At 37.4% G+C, this 22,727-nt stretch overlaps 1 protein-coding gene across 1 annotated transcript in view; it reads left to right on the top strand.

Annotated features, from left to right (window-relative positions):
• Positions 1-810: 810 nt before the first annotated feature.
• LOC126262353 (transmembrane 9 superfamily member 4) overlaps positions 811-22,727 on the top strand; it is a 59,638-nt gene continuing 37,721 nt past the window's right edge. The window contains exons 1-4 of the mRNA XM_049958929.1: positions 811-958; positions 2,255-2,489; positions 10,724-10,892; positions 11,238-11,393. Coding sequence (XP_049814886.1) covers positions 956-958; positions 2,255-2,489; positions 10,724-10,892; positions 11,238-11,393 — 563 coding nt within the window. The 5' untranslated portion in view covers positions 811-955. The remainder of the gene's footprint in view (positions 959-2,254; positions 2,490-10,723; positions 10,893-11,237; positions 11,394-22,727) is intronic.

A 22,727-nucleotide genomic window follows, 5' to 3' on the forward strand; every position in this document is an offset into this window, starting at 1 on the left:
AGAGAGAGAGGGAGAGAGAGAGAGTTTACAATTTGTAGCTAGAAATATTTATCAAACTTAAAAAAGAAAATCAATATGCCTCTCCAGTCCACATACAATACTCCACCATTTACACTATATTGTGCTAACATCAATGTAACTCGAACATAGACAAATATAATATGAGCAAAATGTGTATGTATTAGAACTTAATAAGTTCATCCCGAATTTCACTGACACTACGCATTTCACAATTCTGGCGCAAGGAAATTTCATCCGTTTTGAAATTTGGTTAGTAGCGTTTTATCCGATTTTTTTCGGAAGTTATACTGCTATTGTCGTAGACAATGCAACTTAAGTAATAAACATCAATAAACCGTTAGAAACTGCTATAGATCCTTGTACCACAACGTGAAAATGACAACTCGAAAGAATGTGATCAAAAACATATTTCATTCATTATAAAATTGGTCTCTTTCATACAAAATTGAAACAATGTAACTTGGACGGAACTGATAAACAGATGTAACTGCACTGGCTTAAGCAAAAACACTATGGGTCATCATGCAATTCAGATTTGAAAAAGAATTTTAAAAAATCTCACAACTGATTCTGCGTTGTCTATTGAGTTAATTTGTAACCATGAACTAAAATAAAATGTCTTGTCAGTTCGTAAAGAATAATTTACGTAGTCACTCTGTGATATACCCTGCCTTGTATGATTTAGTATACCTAATTACAACGAATAAGTTATTAATATTCTAACCTTTTTTGTGATGTTTTTAACTGTTTATCGATTGCGATATATCGCTTATACAAACGTCAGTGATGGGAGTCGGTGCATATCTCTTCCAAGCTATTCGCCTGTGTGTATACGAAATATACATGCGAACGTAATCAGTGTTTTGGTCATGAGGTTGTAGCAGTAGTTTTATGACACGGTGGCAATTGAAGTTGGTGTGAAACTTTGTTAGTTATGGTTAGTGGATCTCGTATGTTCTACTGCCGTAATGATACAGATTCGCTGCAGCGTTATCCTTTGGAAGTTGTTATTCGTATACTACGATATTTGCTTATTCCACTCCGATATTTTCATTTCACTAGACAGGGAACCGGTGGATGCGTAGCCATGTACTCAGCTTATCCTATGATTGGTTAAAACATATTTGTCAACTTAGTGACAGTTTGTTGGAACAAGTGTGATATATCAATGACAGGACGTTACCGCGTAGCATACCGTTTACTAAAATGTGAGAGATTCAACCAGTAGAAGTTTTAAAGATGGATAATTTGGCATTTTACTTGAGTATATATGTTATGTGCCGTGAAAGCCGGCAACCCTTTGTCTTGCCTTAGCATGTTTGCTTACAGCCCTTCTCTCCGTTTTATGAAAGTTACACGATGCCTTACTCATGTTTTTGTTTTAGAATTTGTACACTTAAGTAGTCAACAGATTCCTTGACGGGATACAGTATTTCATGCAATAGTTTTTCTCGTAGTACAGTGTGAAAGACGCAATTTTGATTTGCTCTTCTTTGTTGTAAACTTCACTTATTATCGTCGAGGTTAGGAAAGTATTCGTAATTAATTCGCGTTAGTTGGAATTTTTTGTATGGGCATTAACGAAGTTCCATGTGCTCGACATGTGGCATTTTTCTCAATACTGTAAGTTTTTCACCTTTTGTCACCCACATGCTCTAGGCCTACTTCTATCAATGTTTATTAATTGTTAGATGGAACTTGGTTGAAATGCATATTTTCTATCTGCGGGAACTCCCACTTCATGCATCCCCCCCCCCTTTCCCATGGAAACTGCACGAGTAGAATGCTGAGAGATTGCGAATAAAATGTGATACATTTACTAGTTAATGTCTCTTGCTGTTAGAACAGCTGTCCCCCTCTGCCTCACCCCTCACTGCAGAGAAAACCTGACCGTGTAGAAATAAACTTTTTTATTTTAGTGCTGTAGGAGAGAGCAAAGGTCGTTCATAAAGTTCATTGTTGTATTACACTATTTCTTTATCCTATTCCTCTTGACACTTGCCTATTTCATATATTGTTTTTGCTTCTTATGGTGACTGTTACAAAAAAAAGTGTAATTACGTTTTTTGCGCCCGCATTGTTTCCTTTGTGTGATTGTAAAGTGGTAATAAATAAATTAGCATGACAGTGTTTTGGTCATGGGCTTGGCCTTTGTTTCTATTTGTGTTTTGGTTGTATTTATGGTTCATCTTGGCTTTTGTTGCTTTGTGTTTATGTTGATTCATTTCTCCAGTTACAGGTAATGGTGAGAAGTTATCTGACATTGGTTTCGGTACTAGTGTGCTGTCATGTTGGAGAAGCATTTTACATACCAGGTGTTGCACCTGTGGAATTCAAGAAGGGATCTCGGATAGATGTTAAGGCAGTGAAAATGACCAGTACTCACACACAGTTACCATATGAATATTATTCTTTAGATTTTTGTCGTCCAAAGAATGGGACCATTGTATACAAATCAGAAAATTTAGGTAATCCACTTTAATTTACAAATTGTTTTGCAGGACTTGTAGAGCAATATGTTTCTTCTGCAGTTACTTTGTTGTGTAAATCTTGTACTTGAGGTGTCAGTAATCTTTTGTAAGTCTCTTTGCCTGCCTTCTTGTAATTTATAATTCTTAAGTTTCCTTTACTTTGATTGAAATTTTGTATGTGTGTATCACATAGCTCCTGCTATACTCTTAAATGCAAGTAGCCTAATGCTTGCACTGGGAGCAACCTGGTTTTCCAATATGTTGACTTTATTTTTTCATGTACTGCAATGCTGATAAATTAGTTTTATAGTTCATTAGACAGAACCAAAAGTCAGTATAATCAGCACTTATTGCAAAGTATGGTAAGAAAATATCAACATTAAAATGGCTGTGCAAAGTATAGGATTAAAGATAGTGAAAAGGAAGTAAAAGGAAACCTACAGGGGAGGTGGGGCTACAAGACTGGAAAAAAGAAAGGCTAACAAATACCAGTGATTATTGCTGGTATTTGTTTTATGAGCATATGTGGAATCTGTGGATTCAGGAAGGCTATGCTCAATGTCGTGCATCATTTCAAGTGCCCCAAGGGACTGCCACCCAAGAGGACAGACACGTGGTTCACTCAGCTATACAGGATCATACAGCCATGTCACATACCTCGATTCAGGAAATGGGTTTATTTGCAGCAAGGCAAATATCCACATAGACATCACCACAATATTGGAAGCACCACAAACTGTTAGTACAGTGTCCGTATTCTAGCTTCTGTTGATGTGTCAGTGGAATGTGGTGGGCCAACAGGGGTTTCCCACTGGCAACATTGACACTGGAGTAGCATCACATTATCTTTACAGGTGAGCACTGGCAGTGCACACATCACAAAAACTCTGTGAAGAAAGCATAGTGCCCCCGTGACTAAAATATAAAAGTTAAAAATAAACTCACACAAGTAGACCAGTACACTTTCTCTGTTGCAGTTCCACAAAATTCTGTTAGCAGAGAGTTATGAAGAAAACTCTGTGATAACTAGTTTACATCATCTCCACAAGGACTTTAGGAAAATGCTGGGTTCAATCTCGGGTTGGCCATCCAGATAATGGTTTTCAAAGGTCATCCAATTCACTCCATGCAAATGCTGGGAACGTTTCGTAAAAGAGCCGTCGCCACTTCCTTTCCTCTCCAATAGTATGAAATGTGAGCCAAGCTTTGTCTCTAATGGTCTTAGCTGTGGACAGGACATAAAACACTAACCTTTCTTCTTGTTGTGTCTCGATGTTAAAAGAGCAGATCCAAGCAAGTCATTCTTGTGAACAGTGGTGAGCAGCCAGCAGATACTGTACGCCAACACTGTAGCAGTCTGTAGGGGTGGACACTTCCAGCTGCCTTGTGGCACACGATATTGATCATTTGCAACATTTAAAAAAAATACTGGCAGTCCATCATAGCAGCTTCTTTTAATTCATTCATCCTGTTGGCAGGAAGGGGGGGGGGGACAAGATAGGTTTTGGCATTACGGGATGGAACATTTCCTTGTGAGTAGTATAGGATAGCGAGAGGGTATTTTAACTCTTATTTCTTTCCTTAATCATTGCCTTGATGACTGACAAGTGAAAGCCCTAAGGCTCCTGATAATGTTTGTCTTGTCCTTGACTCTTGACCAGCATTCACTGCCTGCGGCCCATCGATCGGGAACCGCTGATCTACAATACAATCACCTCTTGCTACAACTACTGATGATTTGGTCTAAAAGTATTACATTTCTGAACTGTTAAGGGTGGTGGTTGAGCCCTGTCCCTGTGTCCTACATGTCATTATTTTTCAGCAAGATGATACGGGATTTTGACACCCATGGTTTCCTGACCAGCATTGACGAACAGAGTATTCAACTTTTGCCTCGACCAGCAGTTCTCCAGATCTCTCACCCAGTGAAAGCATCTGGCAAAGGATTATCAAGATACTGGTGCACCAGCACTCACTACCCATTGCAATCAATCGCATGGGGTGCAGAGTTGCAGCAGAAATGTCGCTCCTCTATTGGCCACCTAAACTCGGTTCAGCTCGATGTCCTGTCAGATTAGGGCCATTGTTGCTGCTTGAGGTGTCAGTTCTGTGTGCTGAATTTTGCTGGATGTACATCCCCAAATTCCGTACAAATTTAGTTGTGGACTTTTTATATTACACTGCATACCCACAATACGTAAAATTTATTGTTTTACTGTCCTCCATGAAGTTGCATTTTCAGTAGTAGTGTAGGTGTTGTTAGTGGGACTGATTTCAATAGAAATCTGGATGCAGTGTATAGTTGGCACCAAAGCAGAATAATATGAATTTGTAGTGCTTCATCTTTCAAGCTGTAACCATCATGTTTCCATAGGGCTGTAAGCATATTTTCTGTTGTCCTCTGCTCAGAGACTAGTTGGAGAACCTGCACCAAAGACTGATTAAAGATTCTCTCATTCTCTAACAACCTAAAGGGAGTTGTGGAAAGCAGATAACATGATGATAGTATTCAGTGATCACCATATTGGAAATAAAAAATGGGGTGGGGGGACAGGAGAGAATATCTTGGAATTTCAGAAATTTAACCAGTTACCAAAAACACACAAATAATTAGATAAATGGAAAATATGTATTTAATTTGTGTTGCAGTCCATTGGCATATACAAAGCAACATTTCCTAGTGCACATTGCCAGTGTACTGTATTGATGATTAGTTGATTAGTTTTGTAGAAATACACATACATTTAAGTATATAAAGCAGTCAGTTTAAATATATGACCTTTATGATGGTTTTTTTGTTCTTGTCCTTGTAACATTTCAACCCTAAGATCATTTTTTTGTTCGCTTTACACTCCAAAGACAGAAATTTCCACTGGCTAATAGAAAATAATGTATTTTATAACTCACATCAAGAAAATAAAATACAAAGATTAATTTTAAAAGTTTTAATTACTTTATCTGAAAAATATTACTCAAAGCAGAGTTTGAGTGCCTTGCAGCAAACACAAAACATGGGAAGAAGCAGCAGCTATTCAAATGTGTGAGACAATCAACTGGAGGAAAATTCTCAAAGTTCTGGTGGTTGTCAACCGTCCATAAACAGTCTGCAGCTGCAGCTTGGACCGCTCACTGTTGTCACAAACAAGTGGGTGGAGTCAGTGATACTGCCCAAACTTTTTTTTTGCTGTATGTATTTGCATGACAGTTTCAGACTGTCACTTTAGCAGTCCTTTGTGGTTGATTCTTTATCCATTGTCAAGTTGTCCAAAAAATACAGCAGTCATTAAGATGCTTGGAAGAAGTGGGATATACATCCCCGTTGAATCAAACTTTTGTTTAGATTATTCTTTGTTTTCCTTATGTTGAACATACAGTCAGTCTCATCAAGCCACTTCACGGTGTGTACGATGAAGGTTGCTTTGTGCACCTCTGTCACTTTCTCTGTCTCCTATTATAGTCGTGAATGGTTTGCGGGAAGAATGATTGTTGGTAAGCCTCTGTGAGCTTGAATCTCTGTCATTTAACGTTCATGGCCTTTTCTTGAGATATATGTAGAGGGAAGTAATATATTGGCTGATTTGTTTAGGAATTTTAACAGGAAACTACACCGTGAAGCAGGACACCTCTTTTACACCATCTATCATTGTGCTTTCAGCGATGGGGAATACTTCAAACCTATTTTTGAGGCGTAAAGGGCAGCCATGTGGCAAATACCCACTTCTGCCAGAGATTTGCGACCCCTCTGCTGTTGGCCACTCACTGTCAGGAGAGTGTTGACCAGCCAGTATGAGAAAATGGAAAGGCAGTCTGGTATTGGAAGTGCTTTGTATAAATGGAAACTACTGCTATGCATAGCCCTTCTGGTGGTTGTAATGGTGGTGGTTCCTTCACCCTGTGTCCTGCTGTTAAATTAGTGCACTTGGAATCAGTAATGAATAGTGCCTGGATTTTAATGATAAGTCGTAGTTTTTTTTCTTGAATGTTACAGTGAATTTTGCAACAGTTTCTGCATGAATCCAGGAATTGTAGTGTAGAAAAAAGTTCTTTTTATTGTGCATATAGAGTCATATTTTGGCCAACATTATATGCGTTTTGCAGTGGTCCAGGTGATACTCTCACAAATAAACACAAACACAATTACGATAAAGCTGTATGTATCAGAACTTTAGTACAAAAGCAGCGTAACAGACTAGTTAGTTTGCTGAACTTAAGACATTTTTACGGGTGTTGACAGAACGATCTCAGCTCTAACAAAAGTGCCTTCTGACGTAATAAACATCGCACATGTGGTCATACTATTCCGTTTGAATATAAGCTCACTCTGGTTCAACTTGCCAAAAGTAAAGTTCTCCAATAGCATGAAGTTGCAAGATTTTGTTCACGATTTTGGAGAGTTTTTCAGCACTAACCAAATGGCAAAACATTATTTTGTAATCTATGTGAAGTTAAGGTTTGGGCAGAAAAGCACTTTATGTGCAACAACACTGTAATATTACCAACCATAGCAGCTGTGTGAAGAGAAGTGCTGGAAATGACAGCAGACAATTGCTGTATTTGAGTGGACAGGTCCAACTTCAACTGTGAAATTATTCTTCAAGGACTGGTGTGAGATGATGGTGTCTTGCTACATCTCATTGGAGAAGCTGAAGAATCTACACTTCAGCCAGTTCTTCGAGAAGTGCACTACGGATAAAGTTCCAGGTGAATCTACACTGAGAAAGAACTGTTTGCCTGTATGGTATGATGAGGTGCTCAACAAATATAAATTAGTGTTACTGACCACAGGGGTTGGATGTCCATAGTTCAAACAACTGATGTGAATGGGTTTTATGTTGCAAATGTTGTTCGTGGTGTTGTAAAAGTTGGCAGACCTGGAGCAATGTTCTTCCTAATGTGTGAAGATCTTGAGAGAGTTGCCATTTTGTTTGACAACTCTGTGAAGCTGCTGTGGCCAGCTGTTGTGAAAAGAATCAGTGTTTTGCTGCTACTAAGAGATGGCTAAAGCAGCAAAGGGGCTTCAGAGTCTCTACCCCAGTTTGATTTTTCATTGCACATGCATTATGCAAAATTGCAGATGATGTGTGGTCAGATTACCGTGATGTGGACAGATTAATTTCCTGTGGCAAGAAAATCTACGAGAATGCGCCACTACATGTGCAGAAATGAAAGGAGAAGCACCTTCACTGTCCTTCCCCCCTCAGCCTGTTCTTAGATTATGGGCCTCTTGGCTTAATGCAGCTGAGTATTACCGCATCAGCTACACCAAAATAAAGATAACCTTTTGTGAAATTGATAGCAATGAATTGGGTACTATCAAAACTGTGAAAGCACCCTTTACAGATACTTGTATGAAAACTTGGCATACATCGATGCCAACTTTTCAGTATTATCAAAAGCCATTGCACAACTGGAAGCCACTAGTACTCAATTGTGTGACACCCTGGTTGTTGTGCAACATGGGTAGAATGAGCTGGGTTGAGCTCTTGGTCATGGGGCTCAGAAAGTGAGCGACAAATTGCAAAATGCTCACCAGTGGTATCCTGGATACAGTGTGCAGTGTTAGTGAGAGACCTTCTGGAAAAGCCACTACTTGAGGGCAGTGAATCAAAGCAAGCCTGCAGTGATCTCACCACCTTCAGATACGTTCCTGTGATGTGGAGAGGAGCTTTTCTAAATACAAAGCTATCCTCAGCATCAACTGTAGATCTTTGAAAATAAAAAATTTGAAAATGCACAATGTGATCCAGTGCAACTTTGCAGAAACTAAAGATGGGCACAACGTCTTAACGATTTTGAAATATTTACTGATGTGCAGCAGTAAAAACATGGTCTTATTGTGTGGATAGGTGTTATTGTTTTCACTGTACTTCATGTTTTTTGAGACACATGCAGATATTTCAAAAATAAATTAGTTTCAAACACTGCAAAAAGTAAGTACTATACTAACAATTAGTTCACAAGTAAATTTTGTATTGTATGGGATATAAAAAAATTCAACAAGAATGTTTTTAAATAAATGTACATTAAGTCATATTTGTACAAATTTTAGGTTATAGATGCTTGCATATTTTGCTATTTTTTAAGTCATTAAAATCTGGGTCCTAGTAATGAATGTATGGGACTTCGGGGTTACATTTAGCTCTTGTCTACAGTAGTGGGCCTGTAAATGAGCACATGCAGTGCTGAACCCAATTTTATGTCAAAATTGACTTCTCTTGTAGTGCCAAATGTGCCACTGTGAGTGAGAACGTAGTATACCAATTTTCTTTAATTATTATTAAATAAATAATTAAATTTTTCCATCACATTACAAACCTTAGCTGGTGTGGCTGATCCAATAACTTCATACACAGGTTGCATGATGATTCATCATGGGTCTCACGTGGCCACTATCTTTCCTGAATGATAATGTTGTGGATCTGTCTTTCCAAATTGGATTTCACATTTCAACATGGGAATGCTGTGGACACACATGCTCCACTTTGCCTCCTTTTTGCAAAAGTTAAATGTAAAACAGTTATTAAAAAAGATAGTTTATCAGGGAAATGGAACTCTAGACACAACTGTAGCCGACCTTGTGGAATTTCCTGTTCCTTCTGCAACCCCTCGGCCATTGTACTCCACTTCTTCTTAGGTCTTTATGTGCTCTGTTAAAAACTTCGCTCATAGGTGCAACTAATTTTTTTGTCTTCCTTTAATTTGCATGGTAGTTGGAGTGGACTAATCAAGGGCTGAGTAGGAAAATCGTAGAGAACTCACGGCTAGGGAGGCACAACAGGAATGAAGTGGGTTTAATTTATTTATTGATATATATTTTTTACTGTATGAAGGAACTACTGCCTGCTGAAAGCTCCCCTTTAAGCGAGGTTTTGTTTCTGCGTGGATCAGCTGATGCCTGATAAGCAGAAACCCAATTTGATTTATTGTTTGATATTTGTGAAGGAAAGTAAACTGCCACAGAAAACATTTTTTAAATTTTTTATTGTTTATTATTTTTAAATTTTTAAAATTGTATTATTATTATTATTATTATTATTATTATTGTTATTATTATTGTTATATTTTCAGAGTGCCTTCTTTAATCTATTTGTATTTGGGTTGACAATACACTTCTCACTCTATCCCATGCCCCATCCTTTGGTTCCTCTGTAGGCCTACTTAACCACCAGTATCCTCAGAAGAAAATACTTGATGTATTTTGTGTTGGACGTATGGTTAGTGGTGTATTCCATATTCAAGTAATTTGTGCCATAAACATTTTGTTATGTTTGACAATATCTGTAACTTAACATTTGAGTAAAATTTTCCGAGGAAATGCTACACCTTGCGGCAACATGTCTCATTGATAATTTTTCTTGATTGATAATTCATGAATAATTAATACCTAGAATTACTTTTGGAAGAACTTACAGTACTAAATCACATTTTCCTTCTATTGTTAGGTTTGACAGATGCTCACATGCTGTCACTGGAAAATTTTTTAGTATTACAGTGTCAATAAATCACACTTTCTATTTTCTCGCCCTTGGCATTATTTTGTTGTTACGAGGTAATACATGCCTTGATGTTACTTAGAAAAGCCAGTTATGCAAAGCCATGTTTCCTGTGATCTGTATTTCTCTGGACTACTGAAATGTGCATACCAGTTAGGTGTTACAAGTGGATTATGGAGGTATTAGGGCAGTCTACATGGATTACATCCAGATAGATTTTGTTTTTATAACACAAGCAAATTTCGTCTCATATGGTGAAGCAATTTGATTACTTTTCCATTATGGAGTGTTGTTTATTTGTATACGTACTGCTGTAAATTGCAAGAAAGAAGTAAGTCATCCAGTGAGTGCACTCATATTGGTGGGTGGTCAACATTTACCATTTATATGAACAGTGTGTTCCTGTTGTAATAATTGTTCATAATCATGCATTCTCTTCCCCTGATGGTATTTGTTGGTAGTACAGTGGTTTATTAACAGTAAATGTTATAACATGACATGTATTAAGGAATTGTGAATGAAATTCATCTGGTGGTGTCTTGACCAGAAAACATATTACTTTTTATTTAAAAAGTAATAGAAGCAGTAAACGAAAGTTGATCCTGTGTATTGCATAATCAGTTGCAGTCATTGATAAACATTCAGTTGTGGATGAACTGTATATTAAGGTATATTAATGAAGTTAGTTTTCATTGTTTAAACTTTGGGTTAATGGACTTCTTTTATCTGTTTTTTCAGGTGAAGTGTTAAGAGGCGATCGAATAGTCAACACACCATATGAAGTTCGGATGGCTGAAAACATTAAATGTCGATTGTTGTGTCATCCTTCTCATGGACCAATGAACTGGGATGCTGAAGCTTCACAAAAGGCTATCAACCGAATACAGCATGAATATTTTGTCCACCTGTTAGTATTGTGTAGTTTCTCATTTAATAAGATTATTCTTTTCGGTATCACAGTACCTCCCTTCACTAATTTTTATAAGTAAATGGTGACTGTTATTGCTGTATTAAAGTTTCACAATCGTAAAATAATAACAGCTGATTCGTCAGGTGGATAAGCATTATATCATTCTGTAAAGGTAATGCTGTAGGTGTAGTCAGTATTCACTGGAATTTTAACATTGAGAGAATGTATGCTCAGGAATTGTAGAATAGAGTTTTCTGTTTTAATAACATTCTTAAATATTTTTATATTGGTCCGTTTTTCATAGTGAAATGTTGTTTCCTTAAAAAAATGTATCATTTACAGGCTGGTAGATAATCTTCCATGTGCCACAAGGAAAAGAAATCCTGAGACTGGAGAAGTGCAGTACGAGCATGGTTACCGGCTTGGTGGTAGCACACGTGAGGGAGTTTATATTAATAATCATCTGAAGCTAATCCTACTGTACCACACAGAGAATAAGTAAGTTATATTCTGGTTATATTCTGTTCCTGTTCATTTACAGTTAAGTTTCATTTTTTGTTGGGTTTGTTGCTTTATCTGTGCCTTTATTCTGTCATAAAATTATACTTCCGTATTGAATGTTTTAAAAAATGCAATTGAAAACATTTAATTCGCAAAAATCTGGATTGTGTGTTAGTGGCACAACTACTTTGGACATTAAAATAGAACAATTTTGCATGTATTGACCAAACCATTGAAGCTTTGAGGACAGTTGAATGCTTATCCCCCAGTAGATAGACTTTTTGGCTTGTGAGATAGATATCTTATATAAACACATTCTGAAGTTTTAATGGTGGGTTGAGATCAGTATTTTCAAAATGTTGTTTACACTTAATCTAATATAATTTTCATGTTTGGAGTTATGAGTGTTGATTTAGATTACAGATGCAGTGAAAGGGAGTACATCACTAAATGAAATTATTTCTGACAAAAATATGAGGGTCATTCATTAATAAGGAGACAAATTGGTCGGGGGGGGGAATCTGTTAGTAGGGCAAGTTTGGTACTTTTGTGGCTTTAAGTTGACATCACTGGGATGACCCCTGATCAGCTGATATATCAATGTTGTTTTGTTTATAACCTCAAAAATACATTTCAAGAGGCTGAGTCTGCTTGAAACTTCCACATTAGTTGAACAACATTCTATTATTCATTTTTTACTTGCTGCAGGCGAGAAACCAGTGAATATATACTGTAGAATGTCTAAAGATTATGGTGAAGGTTGTATGAATTGTGCAAATTTTTACAAGTGGGTAGAGCAGTTCAAAAATGGTCGTGACTCAGTAGTGACTGATGGAACACTGTTCTGGCCGATCAGTTGCAGTTTCAACTCCCTCACTTGAAAGTCAAATTGATGACATTATTCATGCTGACTGCTGTGTGACTGTGGAAACGTAGTAGTAGTGGTAGTAGTAGTAGTAGTAGTACAGTTCATAACATTATCTGTAACAAGCTCAAGTAATGCAAAACATGTGCAAGATGAGTCCCAAAGGAGTTGACACAGCTACCCAAGGAAACAAGGTTGAGAGTGTGCACAGAGCTAAAGGAATGTTATGAAATAGAAAGTGAGCACTTCCTCAACAAAATTTTAACTTGTGATGAAACTTGGGTTCACTTTTATGAGCCAGAATCTAAAAGACAATGCATGGAGTGGAAGCACACCAACTCTCCTATCAAGAAAAAATTCAAGACCCAAGCATCAGCAGGAAAAGTCATGTTGTTTTGGGATGCTCAAGGTCCAGTTTTTCTTGACTTATCTCGAAGAGCAGCATACAATGAACAGCCCATACTACTCGATTTGCTTTTAAACAACGTGAAGCCAGCCATGAGAGAAAGAGACACATGTTGTGGATCTCAGAGGAGAGGTGTGATTCTCGAGCAAGACAACATATGTTCTCATTTTGCTCACCTAACCCATGAAACCATCGACAAAAATGGCTGGGAAGTACTGCCTCATTCCCCTTACACTCCTGGTTTAGCACCCAGTGATTTCCATTTGTTTGGTGCACCGAAAGAGGCATTACGTGGGAAGAGGTACCAGGACGACAAGGTCGTGAAAAAGTTTGTGGGAAATTGGTTCAAACATCAAGATAGTGTGTTATTTTGTAGCCCGTTGGAACAAGTGCATAAATGTTCAAGGGGATTATGTTGAAAAGTAGGAAAAGTATTGTTTTGTAAAATAAATGCTTTTTTTCTCCATACCGATTTGTCTCTCTAATTATTGAATGACCCTCGTATAAGCAGCTTGAAAAGAGCTTCAGCTTCTGTCATTCCTCCTCATACACAACTACTACATACACAAAGGGTTTTAAATGGACTAGAGATAGTATTCAGTTTATTTCAGTTGTCATTTCAATTTGAGCTTGATTGATTTTAAAGTGAAGAATAATTTTATGAATTTTAATACTTCATTGAGGTTTAAGAAACTCACAGTAACTGTTAGTTTCCAAGGCTCATAAAAGCACTAAGGCACTAACTGTTCTTTCACACATCAAACATAAGCATATTTATTACAGATTGTGCATTCATTGTTTGTGGACTGATCCGAAAAGCAGATTTCTGATCACAAGATTAGGTAGAATGTAACATATGCTCACAGGTTGAGCTTTCACGTGCCATCTTGTGGCGACTATTTGTGCAGTCACACAAACGTAACATAAAATTCTCCACTTAGTGTCTGTCTTATGGTATCTGTGTTCACAAATCTAAGGAGAAATTATTTAACACTGAGACAGGAGTGAAGGAGAATCGATAATGGTACCAAGAGTATGAAAAATACTCTTGGATGAAAGTTTGTAAGTGGCCTCCTTTGTGGGTGAATTCTGCTTCCTTATGTTTTGTTCAGTAGATTTGTTTGGCATGTGTAATTCATAAAACTAAATTTGTCTGGTTATTCCTTATTGAATCACACCAGATGGGCTTTTCTACATAATTCTCAGTTGACTGATTCCAGCACTAATGGTGTAATCACTTAGATCCTTTCATATACCCATACAGTAGTAGTTCAGTATAACTCAGTTGTTGGGTGACACACTTTACTCTCACATTATAGCATCAGCATGGTATATCGAGAGTGAGGCTTGTAATGACAAACTACACATGGTAAGTTGAGAAGAACATGTAATGCAATATTGTACACTTGGTACTATACTGTATTTAATTGTAAAGAACATTAGAAGTAAAACATTTCAGAAACTTGCCAAGTAGAGTACAGCAATTAGACAAACTTCATTCAAGCATTGACCAAACAATAACAAGAGTTTCAGGACGGTGTATAAAGTACACTATCAAGTACAGTATGAAAATTTGCATCACTTCCTACAAGCTACAGTATGTCATTATTCTGCTGTTTTCGAAAGTGTTAGCTTTCTTTGGTAAGTCATTTCATGCAGTTTCTTTATGCTTATTGTTTTATACTCATCAGGTACAGCTACTCAATTTGGTTTGATTCGCTTTGTCACTCTGTTCACTTTGTCGCTCCATCCATTCTAACACTTTGAACGACTGTAAGTGGTGAAGTATGTGTGTAAACACCCACTTCTTTAACGATACGACTTACTTGAGATTGTCAACTGACTTTCCATAATGGTTAGCTTGCTGCTGCAACCTCCTTTTCTCTTCTTCTTCGAAGTATATTTGCTAGGACCAGGAATTTCTCAAGACTCTTTCTTCTTATAAAATAAACAGATGTACGCAGTTTCTTTTCCTTCACTTACTGATGTATATTTGAACATCAGACTTTTACAAATCTGTTTCCACATCTCCAAAGCGTAGAAACAAAATAGATTTACAAATAAGGTAGGGTTGGCTTCATAGCCATGTTCTTTTTCAATATGAATCTGAATACATGTCTTGTCCTTTCAAAGTCCAAAACAAGCATTAATTAACAATATCTCAACTGTTCTTTTTTTTCCCACTACAATCATGAAAGTTACAAAACAGCACAGAAAACATAAACACTCTTTGTTCTTTCACTACATCTTCCATGGCGCGACCGGCAAACACTTGCTGGTGCCGTTCGACAGCCACACCTATATCATCTCACGATAAACTTCAAACTTGCACACACAGAAAGGTGATGCGCAGTAAATAGGCTCTCTCTCACTTATATTTAAAATATTGTGTGTTCGAGATGGCCGAGTGGTTCTAGAATTTATGCGGAAATTCTCAAAGCACTACACCATGTAATCACTTTACTTATGTTATCCAGTATTTCACGTGTACTGGGAAGATCATGTATACTTTCATCTTCATCACCCTCGCCCTTGACTGCTTCATTCCTCTCATTTCGAACACCGTAAAAAATTTCCTTGTCATCTGTGATTTCCGAAATTGGTTCTTCGTTGTGGTTCAAGTCTTAAAGATCAATATTGCACTGCAGAACATCACATGCAGACTGGATATCATTGCTGTTGAAATCTATGTCACTACATCATTCATCTTTTGCATTTTCTTCAATGGAATGCTTTTCCCAGCAATTCCTAACAGTGGTTGGACTGATGCTTTGATGCTTTGCCATGCCAGGCCTACTGAATATGCAACACTCTCAAGATTTGCAGATTTCATTTCCGTGACCTCATTTGAATTTACTATTGAAGTGGGCAGTTCATGGCCATAAATGCTCATACGATGCCATGTAATCAAAACGTCCTGGGTTTGAATCCCACCACTGCCTAAATTTTGATTAATAATCAGCATTTGCGGCCAAAGACTTCTGGCATAAGAAGTCATCTTCACTCTGCCAACGGCCTTGTCAAAGAGGGCGGAGCAACGGACAGAGGCTCAGGGCACACTCTTGTCCTAAGGGTGGGAAAAAGTCCCTAAAGGCGAAAGAATCAGCAGTGATCAACAGTATGAGGATGCAGAAGGCAACAGAAACAACTGCATTAAAGACATGTAATGTGTATCCACAGGACATGGGGCCTGTAATTGAAAAAGTGTCATTATCATCTCTATATTGGCAAAAGATTCTGGAATAGTCCCCCATTCTGATCTCCAGGAGGGGACTGCCGAGGGGGAGATGACCATGAGAAAAAGGTTGAATCATCAACAAAAGGATAGTGTTGGAAGAGTCAGGGTGCAGAATGTCAGAAGCTTGAATGTGGGAGGGAAACTAGAAAATCTGAAAAGAGAAATGCAAAGACTCAATGTACATATAGGAGGGGTCAGTGAAATGAAATGGAAAGAAGACAAGGATTTTTGGTCAGATGAGTATAGGATAATATCAACAGCAGCAGAAAATGGTATAACAGGAGTAGTAGGATTTGTTATGAGTAGGAAAGTAGGGCAGACAGTGTGTTGTTGTGAACAGTTCAGGCAAACGATCACTGACAATGATAGTTCAGATATACATGCTGACGTCAAAAGCAGAAGATGAAGAGAGAGAGAAAATATGAGGATATTGAAGGGTTGATACAGTATGTAAAGGGAGATGTAAATCTAATAGTCATGGGGGACTGGAATGCAGTTGTAGGGGAAGGAGTAGGAAAAAAGGTTACAGGAGAATATGGGCTTGGGACAAGGAACGACAAAGGAGAAAGACTAATTGAGTTCTGTAACAAATTTCAGCTAGTAATAGGGAATACTCTGCTCAAGAGTCACAAGAGGAGGAGGTATACTTCAAAAAGACCACATGATACGAGAAGATTTCAGTTAGATTACACCATGGTCAGACAGAGATTCTCAAATAGATACTGGATTCTAAGACGTACCAGGTGCAGACATAGATTCAGATCACAATATAGTAGTGATGAAGAGTAGGTTGAAGTTCAATAAATTAGTCAGAAAGAATCAATACACAAAGAAATGGGATATGGAAATACTAAGGAATGATGAGATATGCTTGAAATTCACTAAGGCTATTGATAGAGCAATAAGGAATAGCTCAGTAGGCAGTACAGTTGAAGAGGAATGGACATCACCAAAAAAGGGTCATCACAGAAGTTGGGAAGAAAAACATAGTTACAAAGAAGGTAACTGCGAAGAAACCATGGATAACAGTAGTAGTACTCCAGCTGATCAATGAGAACAGGAAGTACAAAAATGTTCTGGGAGACTCAGGAGTACAGAAATACAAGTCACTGAGGAATGACATAAATAGGAAGTGCAGGAAAGCTAAGACGTAATGGCTGCCTGAAAAATGTGAAGAAATCGAAACAGAAATGATTGTCGGAAGGACAGACTCAGCGTACAGGAAAGTCAAAACAGCCTTCGGTGACATTAAAAGCTAGAGTGGCAATGGGAGTTCCAATGCTAAATGTAGAGGAGAGAGTGGATAGGTGGAAAGAAGACACTGAAAGCCTCTATGCAGGGAAAGATTTGTCTGATGTGATAGAAGAAGAAACAGGAGTCGATTTAGAAGAGATTGGGGGATCAAGTATTAGAATCAGAATTTAAAAGAGCTTTGGATGACTTAAGATCAAGTAAGGCAGGAGGGATAGATAACATTCCATCAAAATTTCTAAAATCATTGGGGGAAGTTGCAACAAAATGACTATTCACATTGTTGTGCAGAATGTATGAGCCGAGCGACATACCATCTGACTTTCGGAAAAATATCTACACGATTCTGAAGACTGCAAGAGGTGACAAGTGTGGGAATTATCGTAAAATCAGCTTAGCAACTCATGCATCCAAGTTGCTGACAAGAATAGTATACAAAAGAATGGAAAAGAAAATTGAGGATGTGCTAGAAGATGATCAGTTTGGCTTTAGAAAAGGTAAAGGGACGAGAGAGGCAATTCTGACATTGTGGTTGATAATGGAAGCAAGACGAAAGAAAAATCAAGACACATTCATAGGATTTGTCGACCTGGAAAAAGCAGTCAGTAGTGTTAAATGGTCCAAGATGTTCGAAATTCTGAGAAAAATATGGGTAAGCTATAGGGAGAGATGGGTAATGTACAATATGTCCAAGAGCCAAGAGGGAATAATAGGAGTGGACAATCAAGAACGAAGTGCTCAGATTAAAAAGGGTGTAAGACAAGGATGTGTAGCCTTTTGCCCCTACTGTTCAATCTGTACATCGAGGAAGCAATGATGGAAATAAAAGAAAGTTTCAGGTGAAAGGATATCAATGATACGATTTACTGATGACATTGCTGTCCTGAGTGAAAGTGAAGGAGAATTGCATGATCTGCCGAATGGAATGAACAGTTTACAGAATGTAGACTGAGAGTAAATCGAAGAAAGACGAAAGTAATGAGAAGTAGCAGAAATGAGAGCAGTGAGCAATTTAAGATCAGGATTGATGGTCATGAAGTAGATGAAGTTAAGGAATTCTGATACCTAGACAGTAAAATAACCAATGATGGACAGAGCAAGGAGGACAGCAAAAGCAGACTAGCAATGGCAAAAAAGGAATTCCTGGCCAAGATGTCTACTAGTATCAGACATAGGCCTTAATTTGAGGAAGAGATTTCTGAGAAGTCTGGAATACAGCATTGTATGGTAGTGAAACGTGGACTGCAGTAAAACCGGAACAGAAGAGAATCGAAGCATTTGAGAAGTGGTGATACAGACAAATGTTGAAAATTAGGTGGACTGGTAAGGCAAGGAATGAGGTTTTGCGCAGAATTGGAGAGGAAAGGAATGTGTGGAAAACACTGATAAGGAGAAGGGATAGGACATCTCTTAAGACATTAGGGAATGACCTCCATGGTACTAGAGGGAGCTGTAGAGGGAGACAGAGATTGGAACACAGCCACCAAATAATTGAGGACATAGGTTGCAAGTGCTACTCTGAGGTGAAGAGGTTAGCACAGGAGAGTAATTAATGGTGGGCCACATCAAACCAGTTAGAAGACTGATGACATCCTCCCACCCCCACCCCATCCCAAAAAAGTTTTTTTTTTTTTTTTTTTTTTTGTAAAAACAAACTTTTGATTTTTCTGTATTGTGATAGCAACACATCAGTAGGTGGATGATCTGGACAGTGATCAAGGACTAGTAGAACTTCTTCTCTCAGCTTAAGTGACCTTCGGTGCTTTCTTACGGACAGAACAAACTCTTCTTGAAACCAGCTGCTGAAAATGTCATATGTCATGTCATCCGAACATCCTTTGAATGCTTGTAAGTGAATTGTAATGATGACCTGTTTATATGCTTGAAACATCTGGGGATTTTACTTTCACCTGTATTAAGAGGTTTCAGCTTAAGGAGAGTTATTCTCTCTTTATTCGTTTTCAAACCTACGTTATTTCCTGATTTTTTTTTTTAATTTTTTTCCCTTTCTCTCTGGTTGGAAGCAATCAATAATAAAGTGCCGTTTCATCACAATTACATGTTTGATGGTTATTTAAACTTCATCTGTCATTACTCATTACTTTGTGTAGAATTTCAGGAAACTGTGAAGCAGGTTCAATTTGAAAACTATCCAGCAGTAAAAAAACTATCCGTCAGAAGCTACAAAATCTTTGTTTCCATGTAAATCGAAGTGAAAATTTTCAACGTGGCCGTTAATAAAAAGTGGCACATCTTCACTTATCTTTATTAAAAATGATGTCTAAAGGTGTTCGTCAGGTTCACTGTCTTTTCCTAGTTCAGTCCTTTTTCTGTCCATTTCCACATCACTTTCATTCTTTTTACAAAACTTCCAAGTCCTTTATCTTCTTTTACCCATCCCCAGTGTGTTCCTTCAGCTACACCACACTCATGCGATAAAATTGCTTTAGTTCAACCATTCTTCACATGATCAATAATTTTCAGTTTATCACTCAAAGAATATGCTTTCCATTTCTGTGACATTGTAACAAGCACACAGAAATCTAGACAATGAATAATTTATGATCATCATGATCGTTGTGCTCGTTTTGATTATTGCCAAACACTGTTGCGTAGTCACTTTGTTGACTGCGTCACAATGCTAACCTTGAGGTGCATATTCAAAGCTTCTGACTAGCAACAATCTTGATATGTTTAGACAAACCAAAGTTTTAGTTTAATTACATCCATCTATTTTTGATATTGTTGAGAGAGCTTGGAGTTGCAGCAGTAAATTATACTGCAGAAAAGCTATTTGCAGACAGTGATTACGTAGGACAGTAAAAGCTATTTGCAGACAGTAATGAGATTTTTTTCAAGTTTATAAAACATATTGAAAGTGCAGAAATCATTCATAAATTATATTTTGTTTTGGGGGACATACTTTATATCGCGTTGTCTGAATATGCTGCATATCAGACTGTGGTATATGGGGCTTCTACATACTTTCACAATGAGAAGTTATAATTTTCAGTGGGTGTTATTACGCACGAACAACATTTCACAAAAATATACAGTACATGCATAACCTATTGAAGCCATGTATTGATGAAAAACATTAATAATTTAACAATAGTTTGGATTAAATTTCTAGAAGCACCAACATCCATTTCAATAAAGGTTATCAGCCCCTTCTCAAGCAGTATGTACAGCTTTCTGAGAGCCTCTTGGCACACTTTCCTATATGTAGCACTGTTCTTCAAGTGAAAAACCAGTATCCTTGTGCTACATCTACATTTAAGTGCCTGGCAAAGGGTTCATCGAACCGTCTTCATCAGTTTAGGAAAATGTTAGGTTTAAATGATGTGTTGTTTGATGCATAGAAGGTGTAGGGACCTTTGATAATTCAAAGAACATGGTCACTATGATTAGCAAAAGAAGCCACGAACATTGCAATAAATCTCAGTATATGAGCTTTGCAAGACAGTGTAGTACTATTTAAGACAACAAGCCTAATTAACACATTGTGTATTACACTATACCACATAACGTTATTTACCCAAGTATAAGGCAATCGTGGATGAAAGGACCCCCCCCCCCCCCCCCCCCGCTTTTTTTTTTTAAAGATGCTGCTTGAGAAAATTTTATTTTTAACATACTGTGAAGTTTTGATTATTCAAAGTATTTTATTGACATAAAGTATCTGCCCAAAAATTAAATTATACCTATTCTAAACTTACACCACGTATTGTCTACAGTTTGGTAATACTAGGAGAGAAAAAGTAAACGAATAGATGGTTTACATTAATTTTTCTACCATTTTTGCTTACTAACACTGTCATCTGTAGTATCTCTCTTTCCAATAATCGCCGTCATCCTAACAGCACAGCTGTGAAATATATATCTTTCTTGCCACAAAAATTTGGCTATTTCTTCCGAATATGTTGCTATTCCTGATGTTTTAGTTACAGTGGATCGTGAGAACATAGTTGTTTTTATCCAGATACGTATCTGATTTTGCCTCTGTTCTGGCGTGAAAATGTTAGTGTCTTTTGCTTCCACACGCAGTGTCTATTCCCTGCTCTCCTGATGGCTGTGCAGAGCCAGCAGCTGACACACTCCCTTTCATTCCCATCCTACTTCACAGTGAGTGTTGACAACATTGCAGCTAGAAACATGTAAGTATGACTCTAGCCCCTCTCTACACTTCCATCTTCTCCTGCAGAAATGAATACTGTTATTGAGTGTTCATCCAGTTTTAAAGACAATTCGATTATGGCTGCAAATACATTCAGGCAAACTGCAGTTTAAATGTGGCAGATGTTCATAAAACACCAAAGTATGTGGTACAAATTCCCATAGTGGCAACACAAAGAAATTTGCTGCTTGCTCACCGTTCCCCTCCCTGCAGTCAATCTAGCTATCAGCCAAGCTGGTGTCACTGCATCCTATCCAACCCTTCCAAAATTCTGAACTTGAGCAACTGTGAGAAACAAGCTGCAATATCTTGTAGTGTGCAGGTCATATGTAACAACACCAACCAATACATAAATAAAAGATTGCAACTAAAATTCAGTCCCTTTCTTAAACTTCAACATGTCCCGCTGTCTGTTGGTACTGTCTCCATGACGGGTCTTGCTGCTGTAAATTATTCTTACGTTAACAATTACAGACAGTTTAACATGAAGTATTTCCTCTATCAGACATTTCATGTTAGATTAATTTTCCTTTTTGTTTCAACTGAATGTCACCATGTTGTAAAGCCAATTGAAAGCTGTTAATGTTTCTCCTGGTATCCTAATAGATGACCTGCAATCCACTTATGGTCTCTTGCAACCAAATAAAATTTTGGTCTGGATTCTGAATCAACTAATGTTTTTCAAAGGACATTTCTGTATTTGATTCTTACCTTTACTTAAAAAAGTGGCATTAATGTTTGTATAAGATATCCATACATGTATGAGAAAGTTTATTGCAAATATGTTCAAATACAACAACAGTTTGTAAGATAGTAGAATTTAAAAGCTATTTACCCTCCTCAATTCTTCAGAATAAATGTGTATATGACATCATTAGCCAAAACTTATCTCCAAATATAAGACTACCCCTATAGACTGTACTAAACAAGGTAAAAATGTTGACCTCAGCAGCAATAGTTTAATTTGTGAATATAAGGTGAACCTGTATTTTTTGTATCATGAATTTGGGAAAAAACCTCTTCTTATAATTGGATAAATAAGGTAATTATAGAGAAGTGATGTGGAAACTATACCTCCACATTGGTTATGATTTTTTATCACAATGCCAATACTGTTGATCCATTGCACAAGAAAGTAAATTTATGAATGAATAACATGAATAATATTTATGTATCAACAAAATTCCAACCATCAAACTTCATTTCTTGTGTGGAAATTCTAGCCACTGGGTACGAAAATAGTACAAGCCAGTATGACATATTGTTTACTGTATGTTTTTAAGTGGAATGGCTGTACAACTTTCAATGGCTATACAACTAGGACTAAATTGTTATGACTCAATGACAATTTGCACTTCATCCTTATGATACTTGACGCCATGTTCTGTAGGAAT

This window comes from Schistocerca nitens, chromosome 6 (genome assembly GCF_023898315.1).
Source record: "Schistocerca nitens isolate TAMUIC-IGC-003100 chromosome 6, iqSchNite1.1, whole genome shotgun sequence".
Taxonomy (NCBI): Eukaryota; Metazoa; Arthropoda; class Insecta; order Orthoptera; family Acrididae; genus Schistocerca; species Schistocerca nitens.